This window comes from Sapajus apella, unplaced genomic scaffold (genome assembly GCF_009761245.1).
Source record: "Sapajus apella isolate SASKATOON/1434 unplaced genomic scaffold, GSC_monkey_1.0 scaffold5, whole genome shotgun sequence".
NCBI lineage: Eukaryota > Metazoa > Chordata > Mammalia > Primates > Cebidae > Sapajus > Sapajus apella.
In genome coordinates, this window is record NW_022436945.1 from 29,385,634 (window position 1) to 29,399,825 (window position 14,192).

At 36.9% G+C, this 14,192-nt stretch overlaps 1 protein-coding gene across 4 annotated transcripts in view; it reads left to right on the plus strand.

Moving 5' to 3' along the window:
• Positions 1-14,192, plus strand: part of N4BP2 (NEDD4 binding protein 2) — an 87,682-nt gene that overhangs the window by 47,901 nt on the left and 25,589 nt on the right. For all 4 annotated transcript variants that reach the window (XM_032273994.1, XM_032273993.1, XM_032273995.1 and 1 more), the window contains 6 exons: positions 555-710; positions 2,665-5,039; positions 6,217-6,302; positions 7,537-7,582; positions 9,320-9,516; positions 13,982-14,100. In XM_032273994.1, coding sequence (XP_032129885.1) covers positions 555-710; positions 2,665-5,039; positions 6,217-6,302; positions 7,537-7,582; positions 9,320-9,516; positions 13,982-14,100 — 2,979 coding nt within the window. The remainder of the gene's footprint in view (positions 1-554; positions 711-2,664; positions 5,040-6,216; positions 6,303-7,536; positions 7,583-9,319; positions 9,517-13,981; positions 14,101-14,192) is intronic.

Consider the following 14,192-nt stretch of genomic DNA (forward strand, 5'->3'; position numbering starts at 1 on the left):
AGCCAGATTTGCCCAAGTGGCAAATGCAAATGTTATTCCTGGGATCCAGACACAAAGCCTTGAATTCAGCCCAAGACAGGAGAGTTGCAATTGAGATGTTTTCATTAAGACAAAACCTTTGAGGAGCTAGAGCATAACATCTGGCCTCCTGGGAGATACAAACCTAGATGTTGCATGAAAGTACTCCCAGGTGAAGGCCTCAGAATTCTCATATATTAAGTTCAACCAAATGTGAGCTTATAACCAACAGTTTTAAAAAAGCCACCATGAGTGAAGACACAAACAATAAACTTCATATTTGAACATACTAGGAATTTTTTTCTTTGTTTGAACTTAAAGTATATAATTTAAGAAATCCTTAATAAAATGAAAATTAGAATCAAATCATGTATATTGTGTCACAATAAAGCAGCTTTGATATTCTTGTCTTTTAGAAATATGTTACTGTTTTTCTAGACATATGTTCTGATTTTTTTTCTTTTTTGTCTTATGTTCTGATTTTTAAAAACTTAATTATCAATATTCTTTCAACCCTTTTCTCCTGAAATTTTCAGGCGTAACATTCATGGGGTAAGCAAAGAAAAAATATCAAGAATGTTGGAACATTATCAACGTTTTGTTTCAGTGCCAATAATTATGAGTTCTTCAGTTCCAGAGAAAATTGAACGTATTGAGTTGTGTGCATATTCTTGTGAGGACAGAAGTACTAGGTAGGTTACATTGCCTTATGTACAAAATTCAATTTTAAACATAATTTTTAAAAAGTATAATTTTGGAGCTCATGGAATCATTGCTGACTAACTTTAAAAATAAAGGGTACTTGGCTGGGTGCTGTGGCTCACTCCTGTAATCTTAGCACTTTGGGAGGCTGAGGTGGGCGGATCACCTGAGGTTGGGAGTTTGAGACCAGCCTGATCAACATGGAGAAACCCTGTCTCTACTAAAACTACAAAATTAGCTGGTTGTGGTGGTGCACACCTGTAATCCCAGCTACTCAGGAGGCTGAGGCAGGAGAATCTCTTGAACCTGGGAGACCGGAGATTGCAGTGAGCCAAGATCACACCATTATACTCCAGCCTGGGCAACAAGAGTGAAACTCCAACTCAAAAAAAAAAAAAAAAAAAAAAAGTGGACTTTTGTTATTTTTAAGGGTCTAGTTATAGTCTTACCTGGGGTGGGATGTATGTAGTTAGCAAGAGAAGTACAAGTTCATATGAGAGATGACATGACAGTTCTTTTATTGTTCTCAGAGTTTTGTGAGTCCATGATTATGCTATGAATTCTCCTGCCAGCTTTATGTAATCCTCACTGCTAATCCAGTATTTCCCTTATCCTCTCGCCGTTATTATTTTGTATCCACTCAAATCACTTCTTAATTTCCTTAAGTTTTAAAAAATGAGAATACTTTTTCAAACTAGTGTTATAAAAATTATTAACGGTACACTTTTATCAAATAATACAAGTCATGGCCTTCTGACAGTTTGCAATCCTAGGTAGCACTGATTCTGTTTAGCATTTAAGACCCATAAACAATTGAATAAATAAAAACAGCATTAATTGACAAAGTAAAGAAGAAACCAGATAATATGTAGAGGTCTGAATTATCCATGTATTATGATTGTAAGGGATACAGAGGCTCTGTTAAAAAAGAGTTGGGACTGGGGAAGAGAAAAGTTATAAATGCTTTTTTAATTGAGAGACAGTATTGCAGAGTGGTTAAGAGCACGAACTCGAGCTATATTTCCTGGGTTCAAAAATCCCAAAGCTTTGTAATCTTTGACAAGTTAGAAAACCTTTCTGTACTTCAGCTTTTCATTTCTAAAATGCAGGTAATAACACTCTGCTCATGAAAAATCTTACAAGGATTATGAATTAGTACATGCAAGGGACTTAGAATAGCATCATCTAACACATAGAAAACTTGGTGTTAGGTATGATTTCACTTAGGAAGGTGTCTTGCTAGAGTTGGGACTCTGAGTACTCCTGAAGTTTAAAAAAAAAAAAAAAAAAAAAGGAAACGCATTGACAAACTGAATTGGGAAAAATTAACTGAAGTTGAGAATATAAAGATTTGCACAAGTGCTCTGAATCTGAAATTAACATTAAGTATGGCTTTAAAAAAATCTTAACAAATGACATTTCAAACGAAAGCTCTTCCCTTTTTCTCCAATTTCTCTTAATCGGGCAAATAGCGTTGGTTGGCTCTTGGTGACTTTGTAAATGAAGCTTCCTCTGTATCAAATGACAGGTACATAGTATAGAGGCAGACCTGTTTTACATATACTTAGCTATGTAAAACTAAGGTCGGAAAGAAGCCAGGGAAGTTGTGTCCTCACCTGGGAACATATTCACAGCTTTAACTTTAATACATAATCAACACCTAAACTGAAAATCTCATATATACTATTCAATTCAAAAAATCATTTGAGTGCTTCATATATGCCAACCATTGTGTTAGGTAATGGGGTTACAACTAAGTAATGTGTTCATAGTATATTAGAGAAAGATAAAAATTAGCTTTCATAATTTTAATGTACTTTATTTCTAAAATTTTCAGAGTAACTGTTAAGTGCCCTGTCAATTAGTGCTTCTTTAATTTAAATCGTAGCATTGATGACAGCATTAAGAGACTTTCTCATGATACTCTTTAAAATAACCTTACAGCCCAAGAGACAAAGAAGATACCTCTGAAAAAGAAGAAAATGTTTTATCTTCATCTTCGAAGCACCTAGAATTAATTGAAGAGAAGAATCTTGATGTAACCAAAGAAACAATGTTACCTGAGAATGTTACATATCTCTCTGATGCAGATTTAAACAAAAGAAGAAAAGAAATAAGTGATATGAATCCTAGCATTCAAAGTGCTTTAATTGTGGAAACTCCACACATGTATTTTTCTGACTCTGAAAGCAAACTACAAGCAACAGACAAAAGTGAAGAAGACCAAATAGAAATGATGGCTGTAAAACAGTATAGTAAAACCATCGCAGATAGTTCTGTAGAGAGAGTATCACCTAGTATTTGCTGTGGTGAAAATAATCAAGAAGACTGTGATTTTGCAAATACTGGACCTCTTCAAAATGAAAAATCCTCACCCTGCGAAATAGTGGAAGAAAGAGCAACAGTAAAGAAAAAGGCCTGTGGGAAACAAAAAAGCAAATCAGCTTTGGAAAAGTTCCCAAGACATGAGCTATCAAATTTTGTTGGTGACTGGCCAGTTGATAAGACTATTGGTCAGAGAACAAAAAGGAACAGAAAAATGGAAAAAACTTCATCTGTACAAAGTGACAAAAAGTATAATTACCTTCAGTCACGTAAAGTATTAGATAACAGTGTATCTGTGAATATAGATGGTGTTCAGCAACGAGGATCTCCACATGAAAGTGTAGAGGATGGCAGAAAGTCACAGTGTGATGATGCTTCAGAGCCACCCAATAGCTATAAATATGATGCTTATAAAAGTAATGAAAAAAACTCATTCAGCGTGGGTGACTGGCCTTCATCTGATTCTTTAGCTCAAAGGGAACACAGATCAAGAATGCCAAAGACTGGTTTAAGTGAGCCCAACCTAGAAATTGGAACAAATGACAAAATGAACGAAATATCCTTATATACAGCTCATGAGGCCTGTTGGGGCATAAGCCCTCAAAAACTAAAGACGTTGGGTAGCTCCAGTCTAGGAAGTTCTGAAATGTTACCCAGTGAAATGACCTGTGAGAGTCAGACTTGTCTAAGTAAAATGAGTCATGGGGAACACACGTCATTGCCTCTTACTTTTACCAATAGTGCACCAACTATTTCTGGAGTAGTAGAACCACAAACGTTAGCTGAATTTCAAGAGGGAATGCCTAAGAGAGATGCTGGAAAAGAAGTAGCCATGTGTACCCAGACTGAACCACAGGATTTTGCTCTTTTATGGAAAATAGAAAAGAATAAAATCAGTATTTCAGAGTCTATCAAAGTATTAACAGGAAGATTAGATGGATTTAAGCCAAAAGCTTTCAATATTAACACAAAATCAGATGTTCAAGAAGCAATTCCCTATAGAGTAATGTATGATAAAAGCACATTTGTTGAAGAAAGTGAGCTTACCAGTGCAGATGAATCTGAAAATCTCAACATTCTTTGTAAACTATTTGGATCCTTTTCATTAGAAGCCCTGAAAGACTTATATGAGAGGTGTAATAAAGATATTATTTGGGCCACAAGCCTTTTGTTGGATTCTGAAACGAAATTATGTGAGGATACAGAATTTGAGAATTTCCAAAAATCATTTGATGGATCAGAAATTGGGCCTTTTTCTCTGGGGTTGAATTTGAAAGAAGTTATTAGCCAAAGAGGAACTTTAGAGAATTTTAATTCTCCTATGCCAGAGTTTTGCCATGGGACTGGTATTAGTAATGCTAACTCAGAGTCTATTTGTGATGCAGAAAGAAGAAACTCAGAGCAGGCAGAAATGAGAGCTGTTACTCCTGAAAACCCTGAATCAATGAAAAGTATTTTTCCCTGTGCTGCTGTGGGTCTAAAGAATAATAATGACATACTTCCTAACAGCCAGGCAGAACTTTTATATAGCAGTAAGCAGTCCTTTCCAGGTATTCTAAAAGCTGCTACCCCTAGAGATATGAGTGAAACAGAGAAAAATCTAGTAGTCACAGAGATTGGAGACAACAAACATTCTCCTTCAGGTTTCTCTGATATTTTAAACTTTGCATCTAGTACTTCAAATCTTGAATTAAATGAAGAAATTTATTTTACTGACTCTTTTGAAATAAAGAGAAATGAAAATCTTCTAAAGGATTATGTGAAATTTTTAGACACAGAAGAATTTATGAATGAAGATGAGCAGGAAATGGAGGAAATTCTAATGGCAGGAAGTGGTTTATCAACTGGAGTTAGCGAGAAAGATAAAACTGAGTTATTGAATCCCTCTGCAGTGATGGCCAGATCTCTGACCATAGACTGTCTGGAATTGGCATTACCCCCTGAACTGGCTTTTCAACTTAATGAATTATTTGGTCCTGTTGGTATTGATTCAGGTAAGGAAAAAGTAAATGACCATGTGTGTGTCTTTGTTTGACCAGACTATAGAGGGTTCTATTTTTTTTTGAGATGGAGTTTCACTCTGTTGCCCAGGCTGAAGTACAGTGCCGCAATCTCAGCTTACTGCAACCTTCATGTCCCCGGCTCAAGTGATTCTCCTGCCTCAGCATCCAGAGTAGCTGGGATTATAGACACATGTCACCATACCTGGCTAGAGGGTTCTATTTTGGTTGTAAAATTATTTTCTACGTTAACTGAAAAGCAAAAGTAATTTTATGTTGCCTAAATTCACATAGTGCCTTATTTTTGACACGTTTCTGGAGGACTTAAAGAGATATAATTGGGGCTGGGTGGGTTGGCTCATGCCTGTAATTTCAGCGCTTTTGGAGGCTGAGGCAGGCGAATCACTTGAGGTGAGGAGTTCGAGACCAGCCAGGCCAACATAGTGAAACCCTGTCTCTACTAAAAATACAAAAATTAGCCGGGGCTGGTGGCACATGCCTGTAATCCCAGCTACTGGGGAGGCTGAGGCAGGAGAATTGCTTGAACCTGGAAGGCAGAGGTTGCAGTGAGCCAAGATTGTGCCGTTGCACTCCAGCCTGGGGGAAGCAGTGAGATTCCGTCTCAAAAAAAAAAAAAAAAAAATATATGTGTGTGTGTGTGTGTGTGTGTGTGTGTGTGTGTGTGTGTGTGTGTATGTGTATATATATGTATATATTTGGAAGACATAGAGAATATTTATATGGAGTTTGTATTTATTCCATGCATAGTTTGAACATTTTCTCTGGTATTATTTACTTCACACTTAATTGTAGGGATGAACCTTTTAAAATCCTTTGATGCTACTCCAGATACCTTAAGACAAGATTAATTTTTTAGAACACACTTATTGAAAAGTCTTGACTAATAGAAATGAATAAAGTAAGCATATTTAGACTAATGGAAAGGGTTAACTTAAATAGATTTACTATGAAGCTTTGTATAACTGCACTAGTCAAGAAGTGTGAAGACAATAACATGGCATATAACAAAAATACTCTTGAGATTTGGTAAATAGAAACATAAGTTAGGAATTAATAATACAAGTTAGTTTTATTCTGCATGAGGTGGTTGAGTATGTTTTCTGCAAATATATAATGAGTAATGATTACCTTTTCTTCCCCTTCCCCACAGGATCTCTAACAGTTGAAGATTGTGTGGTTCATATAGATCTGAACCTGGCCAAAGTGATTCATGAGAAATGGAAAGAATCTGTAATGGTTGGTAGGCTTCTTGTTATAAAGATCTCCTTTTTTGTCCATTTCATAACCTTTGAATTTCAGTAAAATATATCATGTAATATGAAGGAGTTCTATTGAATTTTGACTTCGACACGGAAGAGTTCTGTTAAATTTTGACTTTGAAAGAGAATGAACTTTTACCACTTAATAGATTACTGTTTTTTTTCTCTTTTCAATAGTTTAGGTATTTCCAGACAGCCAAATTATATAATTAGTTGTAGAGCTCAATGTGATTGTTGATTTTTTTTTTTTTTTTTCTGAGACAGTCTTGGTCTGTCGCCAGGCGCCAGGCTGGAGTGCAGTGGCACAATCTCAGCTTGCTACAATCTCTGCCTCCTGGGTTCAAGAAATTCTCCTGCCTCAGCCTCCCGAGTAGCTGGGACTACAGGCACGCACCACCATGCCCAGCTAATTTTTGTATAGTAGAGATGGGGTTTCACCATGTTGGCCAGGATGGCCTTGATCTCTTGACCTCATGATCCACCCACCTTGGCCTCCCAAAGTGCTAGGATTACAGGTGTGAGCCACCGTGTCTGTCCGATTTTTTTTTTTTTTTTTTTTTTTTTCTATTTTAGAGACAGTGTCTCACTCCCTGGTTGAGTGCAATGGCACCATCCTAGCTCACTGCAGTGTTAAACTACTGGTCACACAATCCCCCCACCTCAGGCTCCAGAGGACGTGGGACTATACAGGTGCCTGCCACCACACCTAGCTAATTTTTTTTTTTTTTAATAGAGGTGAGGTCTCATTATATTGCCCAGGTTGGTTTCAAATTCCTGGCTTAAAGTGATCCTCCTGCCTTGGCCTCCCAAAGTGTTGGGATTATAGGCATGAGCCAGTAGGCCTGGCCTGTTCTTTTTGTCAAGATAAAAAATTATGAACAGTGAGTTTTTCATTCCTGAAATTAAAGACTTCAGTGCTGATTAGTTAAATTTCAAAGACATTTTAAAATTTATTTTCAGACCATTTTCCATAACAAGAAAGTTTTTTTTTTTAAATGCAGCATTTTTACCATTCTATAAGTGAAAAAAATATGTAGCTGTATTCATACTTCATAATTTTTATTATCTAACTTTATTGTTTTACTTAGGTTTAGTAAGAATGGTTTATAATTATACAAGGAGAAATGATTTCTAGAGAAAATAATATAACCTTGTATTGTTTACTAACTCACTCCTTGTTTGCCAATCTCTTGCCTGGCTTTTGTGTTTAGGAACGACAAAGACAAGAAGAGCTGTCTTGTGGCAAGCTTATGCAAGGTAAAGCACACATTTTTATTTCTAATGTTCTTGTTTTAATGTTGGAACTTGGTGTGTGTGTTTGAATTTTAATTCCTTCTAAATTACTTCCACAAAATACAGTACCCACAAATTTTGATTGGCAAATAAAAGTTCTATTTATTTATTTATTTAGAGACAGAGTCTTGTTCTGGTCTCGTTGAAACTTGGTGTGTGTGTTTGAATTTTAATTCCTTCTAAATTACTTCCACAAAATACAGTACCCACAAATTTTGATTGGGAAATAAAAGTTCTGTTTATTTATTTATTTAGAGACAGAGTCTTGTTCTGTCACCCAGGCTAGAGTGCAGTGGTGCCATCTCAGCTTACTGAACCTCTGCCTCCCAAGCAATTCTGCTGTCTCAGCCTCCTGAGTAGCTGGAACTACAGGCGTATGCCACCACACCTGGCTAATTTTTGTATTTTTAGTAGAGACGAGGTTTCACCATATAAGTCAGGTTGGTCGTGAACTCCTGACCTCAGATGATCCACCCACCTTGGCCTCCCAAAGTGCTGGGATTACAGGCATGAGCCACCGCGCCCAGGCAGTTCTTTAAATATATTTAATATTTAATATTGATATAAAACTTAAAGGGGAAAAAAGCCCCTATAATATATATTTAACTTTCATGAGTGCTGTGGAACATCTAGGGTATACTTTCAACGTATTTCCTTTTGAGATTTTGTTCTGCATGAAGGAAGACATTTGGTTTGAGAGCAATAAAGTGTTTATGTGTTTGATCAAGAACGTCATTGAACTATTCCTTGGCTATTCAAAGTTTTTATTGATGTCAGTGTTGTTAGATCACAAAACCCAGCCTGCTTTTTGGTACATCCTGCCAACTTGAAAATATTTGATTCCAGATACTTCTCTTAGATAGTGTTGTCTTCAGTGGCTGTTGCAGGGTGGCAAACCTGTTAGTAAGCATCCTCCTTTTGTGCATGAGTTCCTCCAGTTGCCTCCGCTGTCCATTCCACCCTGGGACCAAGGCAAGGAGTTCCACTTTGAACTCAGGATCCACTTTGGTCCAGACCTGTGTTCATGTCGTAGTCTCAAGAGCTGCGGCTGATGTAGGGAGAGAGGTGCCCAAAGGATGGTGTGCAAATGCCAGTGTCTATTGTTTCCTCACTCTCCAGGACAGCAGAGGAATATATCAGAATGTGTTGATATCCCTCTGAGAAGTTGAAAGGTTACACATTAAATTCTGTTATTGTGAACCTCTTAGAATTTTCAATTCCTTACAGTATTTTGAATATCATTTGCCCAGTCTTTATTGTATGCCTTCACTGAGTTACAGGTTTGCTAAAATAATCCATCTTCTTGGTCCTTAGAATGGGTGGGCAAAGCTGACTATAGCTGTTCCAGTTGCTTACTTCCAGCTGGCTATAACTTCCTCTGTTTACCAGTGTCCTATATACTTGTCACCATTTTTGGGGTCGATGTGATATGAAAAAGAGTGGGAAGCATTGAGTCAGTTTAAAATTATACACAGATCATTGCTGTTTTAAAATATTGCTACATTAACACATACCATTTCTTACTTGCAATTATGTGAAATTATGTGAAGATGTATTTTACAATATTAGAGTTATGTTATATTTACAAACTGAAAATTGAAATATTGTTCCTTAGTCTCTGAGGTAAATGTAACAGAGTGAATAATGTTTAATTTGTACATTTATTGTTGAGAATATGACAGTATTTATTCTACTTTGTAGATCCTTCCTTGGTTGGAAATACTGGTCTTGATAACCCTGAACAAAAATCATCTCAGAGAACAGGCAAAAAGTTACTGAAGACTTTAGCAGCACCTGAAATGCTGTCTTTGTTGGATCATTGGAATATTCAAACTAAAAAAGTATCACTCAGAGAAATAATGTCAGAAGAAATTGCCTTACAGGAAAAACATAATTTGGTATGAATTAATATAAATATTAAGCTACTGTCTCTGATTCTGGTTTATTATGTGTTTACTTTGTGATTTTCAAAGTATTTTCTAGTCTAGAATCCATTTTTAACCTGATTGAAGTTAATGTATAGTTTGAAGCTGGAGGTTTTTGCTTCAGGGAAATTAGTTGATACTCAACTATAAACCATCCATGTTACATTTGTGTTGTTTTAGGTTTAATTTTATAGGTGATTGAGCTGTATCTTTCTTTTTCTTTTTCTTTTTTTGGAGACAGGGTCTTGGCTCTGTCACTCAGACTAGAGTGCAGTGGTGTGATCACAGTTATGGAAACCTTGACCTCCAGGGCTTAAACGATCCTCACACCTGAGCCTCCTGAGTAACAGGGACTACCATGCCTTGCTTTTTTTTTTGAGATGGAGTCTTGCTCTTGTCGCCCAGGCTGGAATGCAGTGGCGCAGTCTTGGCTCACTGTAACCTCCACCTCTCAGGTTCAAGTGATTCTCCTGCCTCAGCCTCCCAAGTGTGTGCCACTATGCCTGGCGAATTTTTTGTAATTTTAGTAGAGACAGGGTTTCATCATGTTGGCCAGGCTGGTCTCGAACTCCTGACCTCAAATGATCCACCTGCCTCGGCCTCCCAAAGTGCTGGAATTACATGCATGAGCACTGTGCCCGCCAATTTTTGAATTTATTATAGAGACAGAGATTCGCCATGTTGCCCAGGCTGGTCTCGAATGGGCTCAGTGATTCACCTGCCTTGCCCTTTCAAAATGCTGCAGGCATGAGCCACTGTGCCTGACCAACTGGATCTTCTCTTGGTCTGTTGCCCAGGCTGGAGTGCAGTGGTACAGTAAGACTCATTGCAGCCTCAACCACCTGGGTTTACCTTAGCCTCTCAAGTAGGTGGGACCACAGGTGTGTGCCACCATGCCTGGCTAATTTTATTTTTTTGTGGAGAGGAGGGTCTTGCCATGTTGCCCAGGCTGGTCTTGCATTTCTGGACTCAAGTGACCGTCCTGCCTCAGCTTTCCAAAGTGCTGGGATTACAGACATGAGGCACCATGCCCAGCCAGCTCCATCTGTTTCAACTTTTAATATTTACTTCTATTTTTTTTATTTCTAGAAAAACATGAATTAAATCTTATTTAAAGATAATTATATATATTAGTGATAAGAAATGTCTGTCTTACTATTAAAGATGCCTATCTTTGAAACAAAATTTTTTAGAGAAAAATTTTAGAAACTTATGAGTTTGAATTAAAAATATTACTCTTCCTTTTCAAATAGAACCTTCACTTTACTTTGAATTTATTTTTGGTCTTTATTTAAAAATATCTAAATATATGAAGCCATACACATAGTTGATTTCTTTTGCATTTTTTCTTAATCTTTCTAGAATTCTGAAAATTAGTATTAAATAATTCCAGAGTCAAAAGGGAAAACATCTTAGAGGTTATTCAGTCTAATTCTCAAGGGAAAAAAATAATTCTTAGATGGTGTTCTTAAAACAGTTTAATACTTTCTTATTCATTTGACTGCACAAAGGAGTACCTTTATATTTGGCTGTAATACATCCAGTTAAGGCATAGGGATTCCTCTACCATCGTATTTGTTTTTTAAGTTTGTCTTGTTTAACTAAATTAGAAATATACTGCCATTCCCATCTTTGCATCCTAACACAATCCAAGAAATAACCTCTTAAGTAGATCTTAAAATTTTAGTGTCCTGTCAAATAGCCTCTTAAATTAACATATGTATTAATTTGAGCAATGAATTTTTTTTTCTTTTTGAGTCTCCATTTGTCACCCAGGCTGGAATGCAGTGGCATAGTCTTGGCTCACTGCAACCTCCACCTCCGAGGTTCTCCTGCCTCTGCCTCCCAAGTGGCAGGGATTACAGGTGCCCACCTCCACACCCAGCTAATTTTTGTATTTTAGAAGAGATGGGGTTTCACCATGTTGGCCAAGCTGATCTCAAACTCCTGACCTCAGGTGATCTGCCCACCTTAGCCTCCCAAAGTGCTGGGATTATAGGCGTGAGTCACCACGCCCAGCTAGCCCTGCTAATTTTTGTGTTTTTTTCTAGAGACAGGGTTTTGCCATGTTGCCCAGGCTGGTCTCAAGCTCCTGAGCTCAAGCAGTTCACCTGCCTCAGCCTCCCAAAGTGCTGGGATTACAGGCGTGAGCTCCCACACTTGACCTTTGCTTGTTTTTCTATAGATTGGGTAATACAATAGAAGCTGGGTGGCTGTGTCCCAAGGATACCCACCTTTAGATAGAGCCTCAGAAAGATCATTTTTTTTTTCTTTTTTCTTGCATAAAGATGAGGTCTTGCAATGTTGCCCAGGCTGGTCTTGAACTCCTGGCTTCAAGCATTTCTTCTACCTTGGCCTCCCAAAGTGCTGGGATTATAAGTGTAAATGACACTGTACCCGGCCAGATAATTTCCTGATGCTGTCCTCATTCTTTGTCCCCAAAGGAGAAATACACTTTTTATATATTTTTTAAAGCAAAAAATATAAAAATAAACTACACATAATATATGAATAAAATGATTAAAAGATGATTAAGATTACAAGTTTTTGTTCATTGATGAAACCTCAGAATTTATAGTGGAGAAACTATGACATTATAAATTGCTGGAAAATCTGATTGTTGAATTTTTTAGTAAGTTTAGACTATATGCATATCTTAAGTAAAATGTGAAATATTTTCAATTCTTTTTCTTTTTGAGACCGGGTCTCACTCTGTTGCCCATGGTAGAGTGTGCAGTGCTGGGCTCAAGCAGTCTCTCACCTCAGCCCCTCAAGTAGCTGGGACCAGGAGCACATGTCACCATGCCTGGCTTATTTGTGTATTTTTAGTATAGATAGGGTTTCTCCATGTTGCCCAGGCTGGTCTCGAACTCCTGGGCTCAAGCAATCTGCCTACCTTGGCCTTCCAAAGTGCTAGGATTACAGGTGTGAGCCACTGCACCTAGCCAGAAAAATTTTAAGTTCTCAGGTAGGTTGTTTCCATCACTCTTGTTATATGTTTAGCTTTATTAGTCCTTTTTGCTTGTCATATTGTCATCTCTTGTGGTTCTTCTTTTATTGCTGTTTGGTGTTATAAATGGCCTAAGTATGATTAAGCTTTAAAACAAATAACAATTCTAGCATTTTCTCAGATTATTTTAATTTTGTTTGTTTATTTATTTGTTTATGATACAGGTATTACTCTGTTGTCCAGCCTGGAGTGCAGTGACTTGATCTGAGCTCACTGTAGCCTTGCCCTCCTGGGCTCAAGCAGTCCTCCCACCTCGGCTGGGACTGTAGGCACTTGCCATCACACCTGGCCAGTTAAACAAAAAAAGTTTTATGTAGAGATAGGGTCTTGCTGTGTTGCCAGGTTGGTCTTGAACTCATGGGTTCAAGCAATCCTCCTACCACAGCTATTGTAATTTTTAGGTTTAGGAATTTTCAGTCATTTCATTGCCTCTGAAACTGCATAGGAAGTTATTTTTCAGACAGCAGCATCTTTGTAGCAAACAAAATTATTTTGTTACGTTAAAATGTTGACAAATTATCACTTTAAGAATATTTACTATCATCTTAGGTTAGAATTAAAATAACATATTTTTAGGAAAGTTCTTTTGGTCTGACAGTTTAAATAGAGCAAATCCAAATATGAATTGTGAGTAATAATATAACAATTCTTCTGCAGTTATTTTGCAGTAAATATATTTGAAAAACTTAAAAAACTTAAAAAATAATTGTGAATTCCAAGATTTTCTGTCAATCTGAGTTTGCAACTTATTTGTACATTGTAGTTTCTGCCCATTGAGGAGAATATGTTTTTGAGGACGATGTTCACAGCATCATCCAGTGTCCCTTTTATGTGGACCCATGGGAGAAATTTCTCTCAGGTCTCAATACCAGAAAAAGCGGTACTTCTCCTGAGAAACTGGTTTGTTTTTATTTTATGGACAGTGAGAATCTTTGTTTCCCCCTTTGCTTTGGCCACTAAGAGTCTCAGAACTAAATTTGTGGCATGCATTTATATACTAACACTGCTAGCTTTATCTTATATATTTTTGTCTTTATTTTCTCTGTTCTGACTTCATTTGTATCCTGTGGATGTGTGTTTATGTACATATATGTTTCTTCATCATTTTAATATAATGATTCAATGTGTTGGATATGCATGCCTGACAGTATGTATATATATATTTACATACCCATGCACACACATACATGTATATGTGTGATTTTGTGTGTATATGTTTATGAGCAACTTCAAATACTTTGCAAAAAATGAGATACAAATAAATAGTGCAAAAGTACTCTTATTACTAATTTCAGCCTTTAATCAGTGAAGAAAATCTGTGATTGCTTTTAAATCCTCAGTAGTTTTGCAACAAAATAACCACACCTTTGGTCAGCGTTTCTAGTATTAAACATTTTATCTTGAAGATGATTTCTGTTTTTGTTTTAGAAAAGGGAGAGGCTTATGTTTGAAAAAGATTGTGCCACTAAACTAAAGGAGAAGCAGCTCTTTGAGATATTTCCAGGCATTAACCAAAATTTTCTGGTGGACATTTTCAAGGACCACAAGTGAGTGCTAGAAGGATTGTCTGTGGTTTCCACTCTGATGTCACTGAAAGCATATGTCATATTTATTTTTCTGATAACAAAAATAATATAGG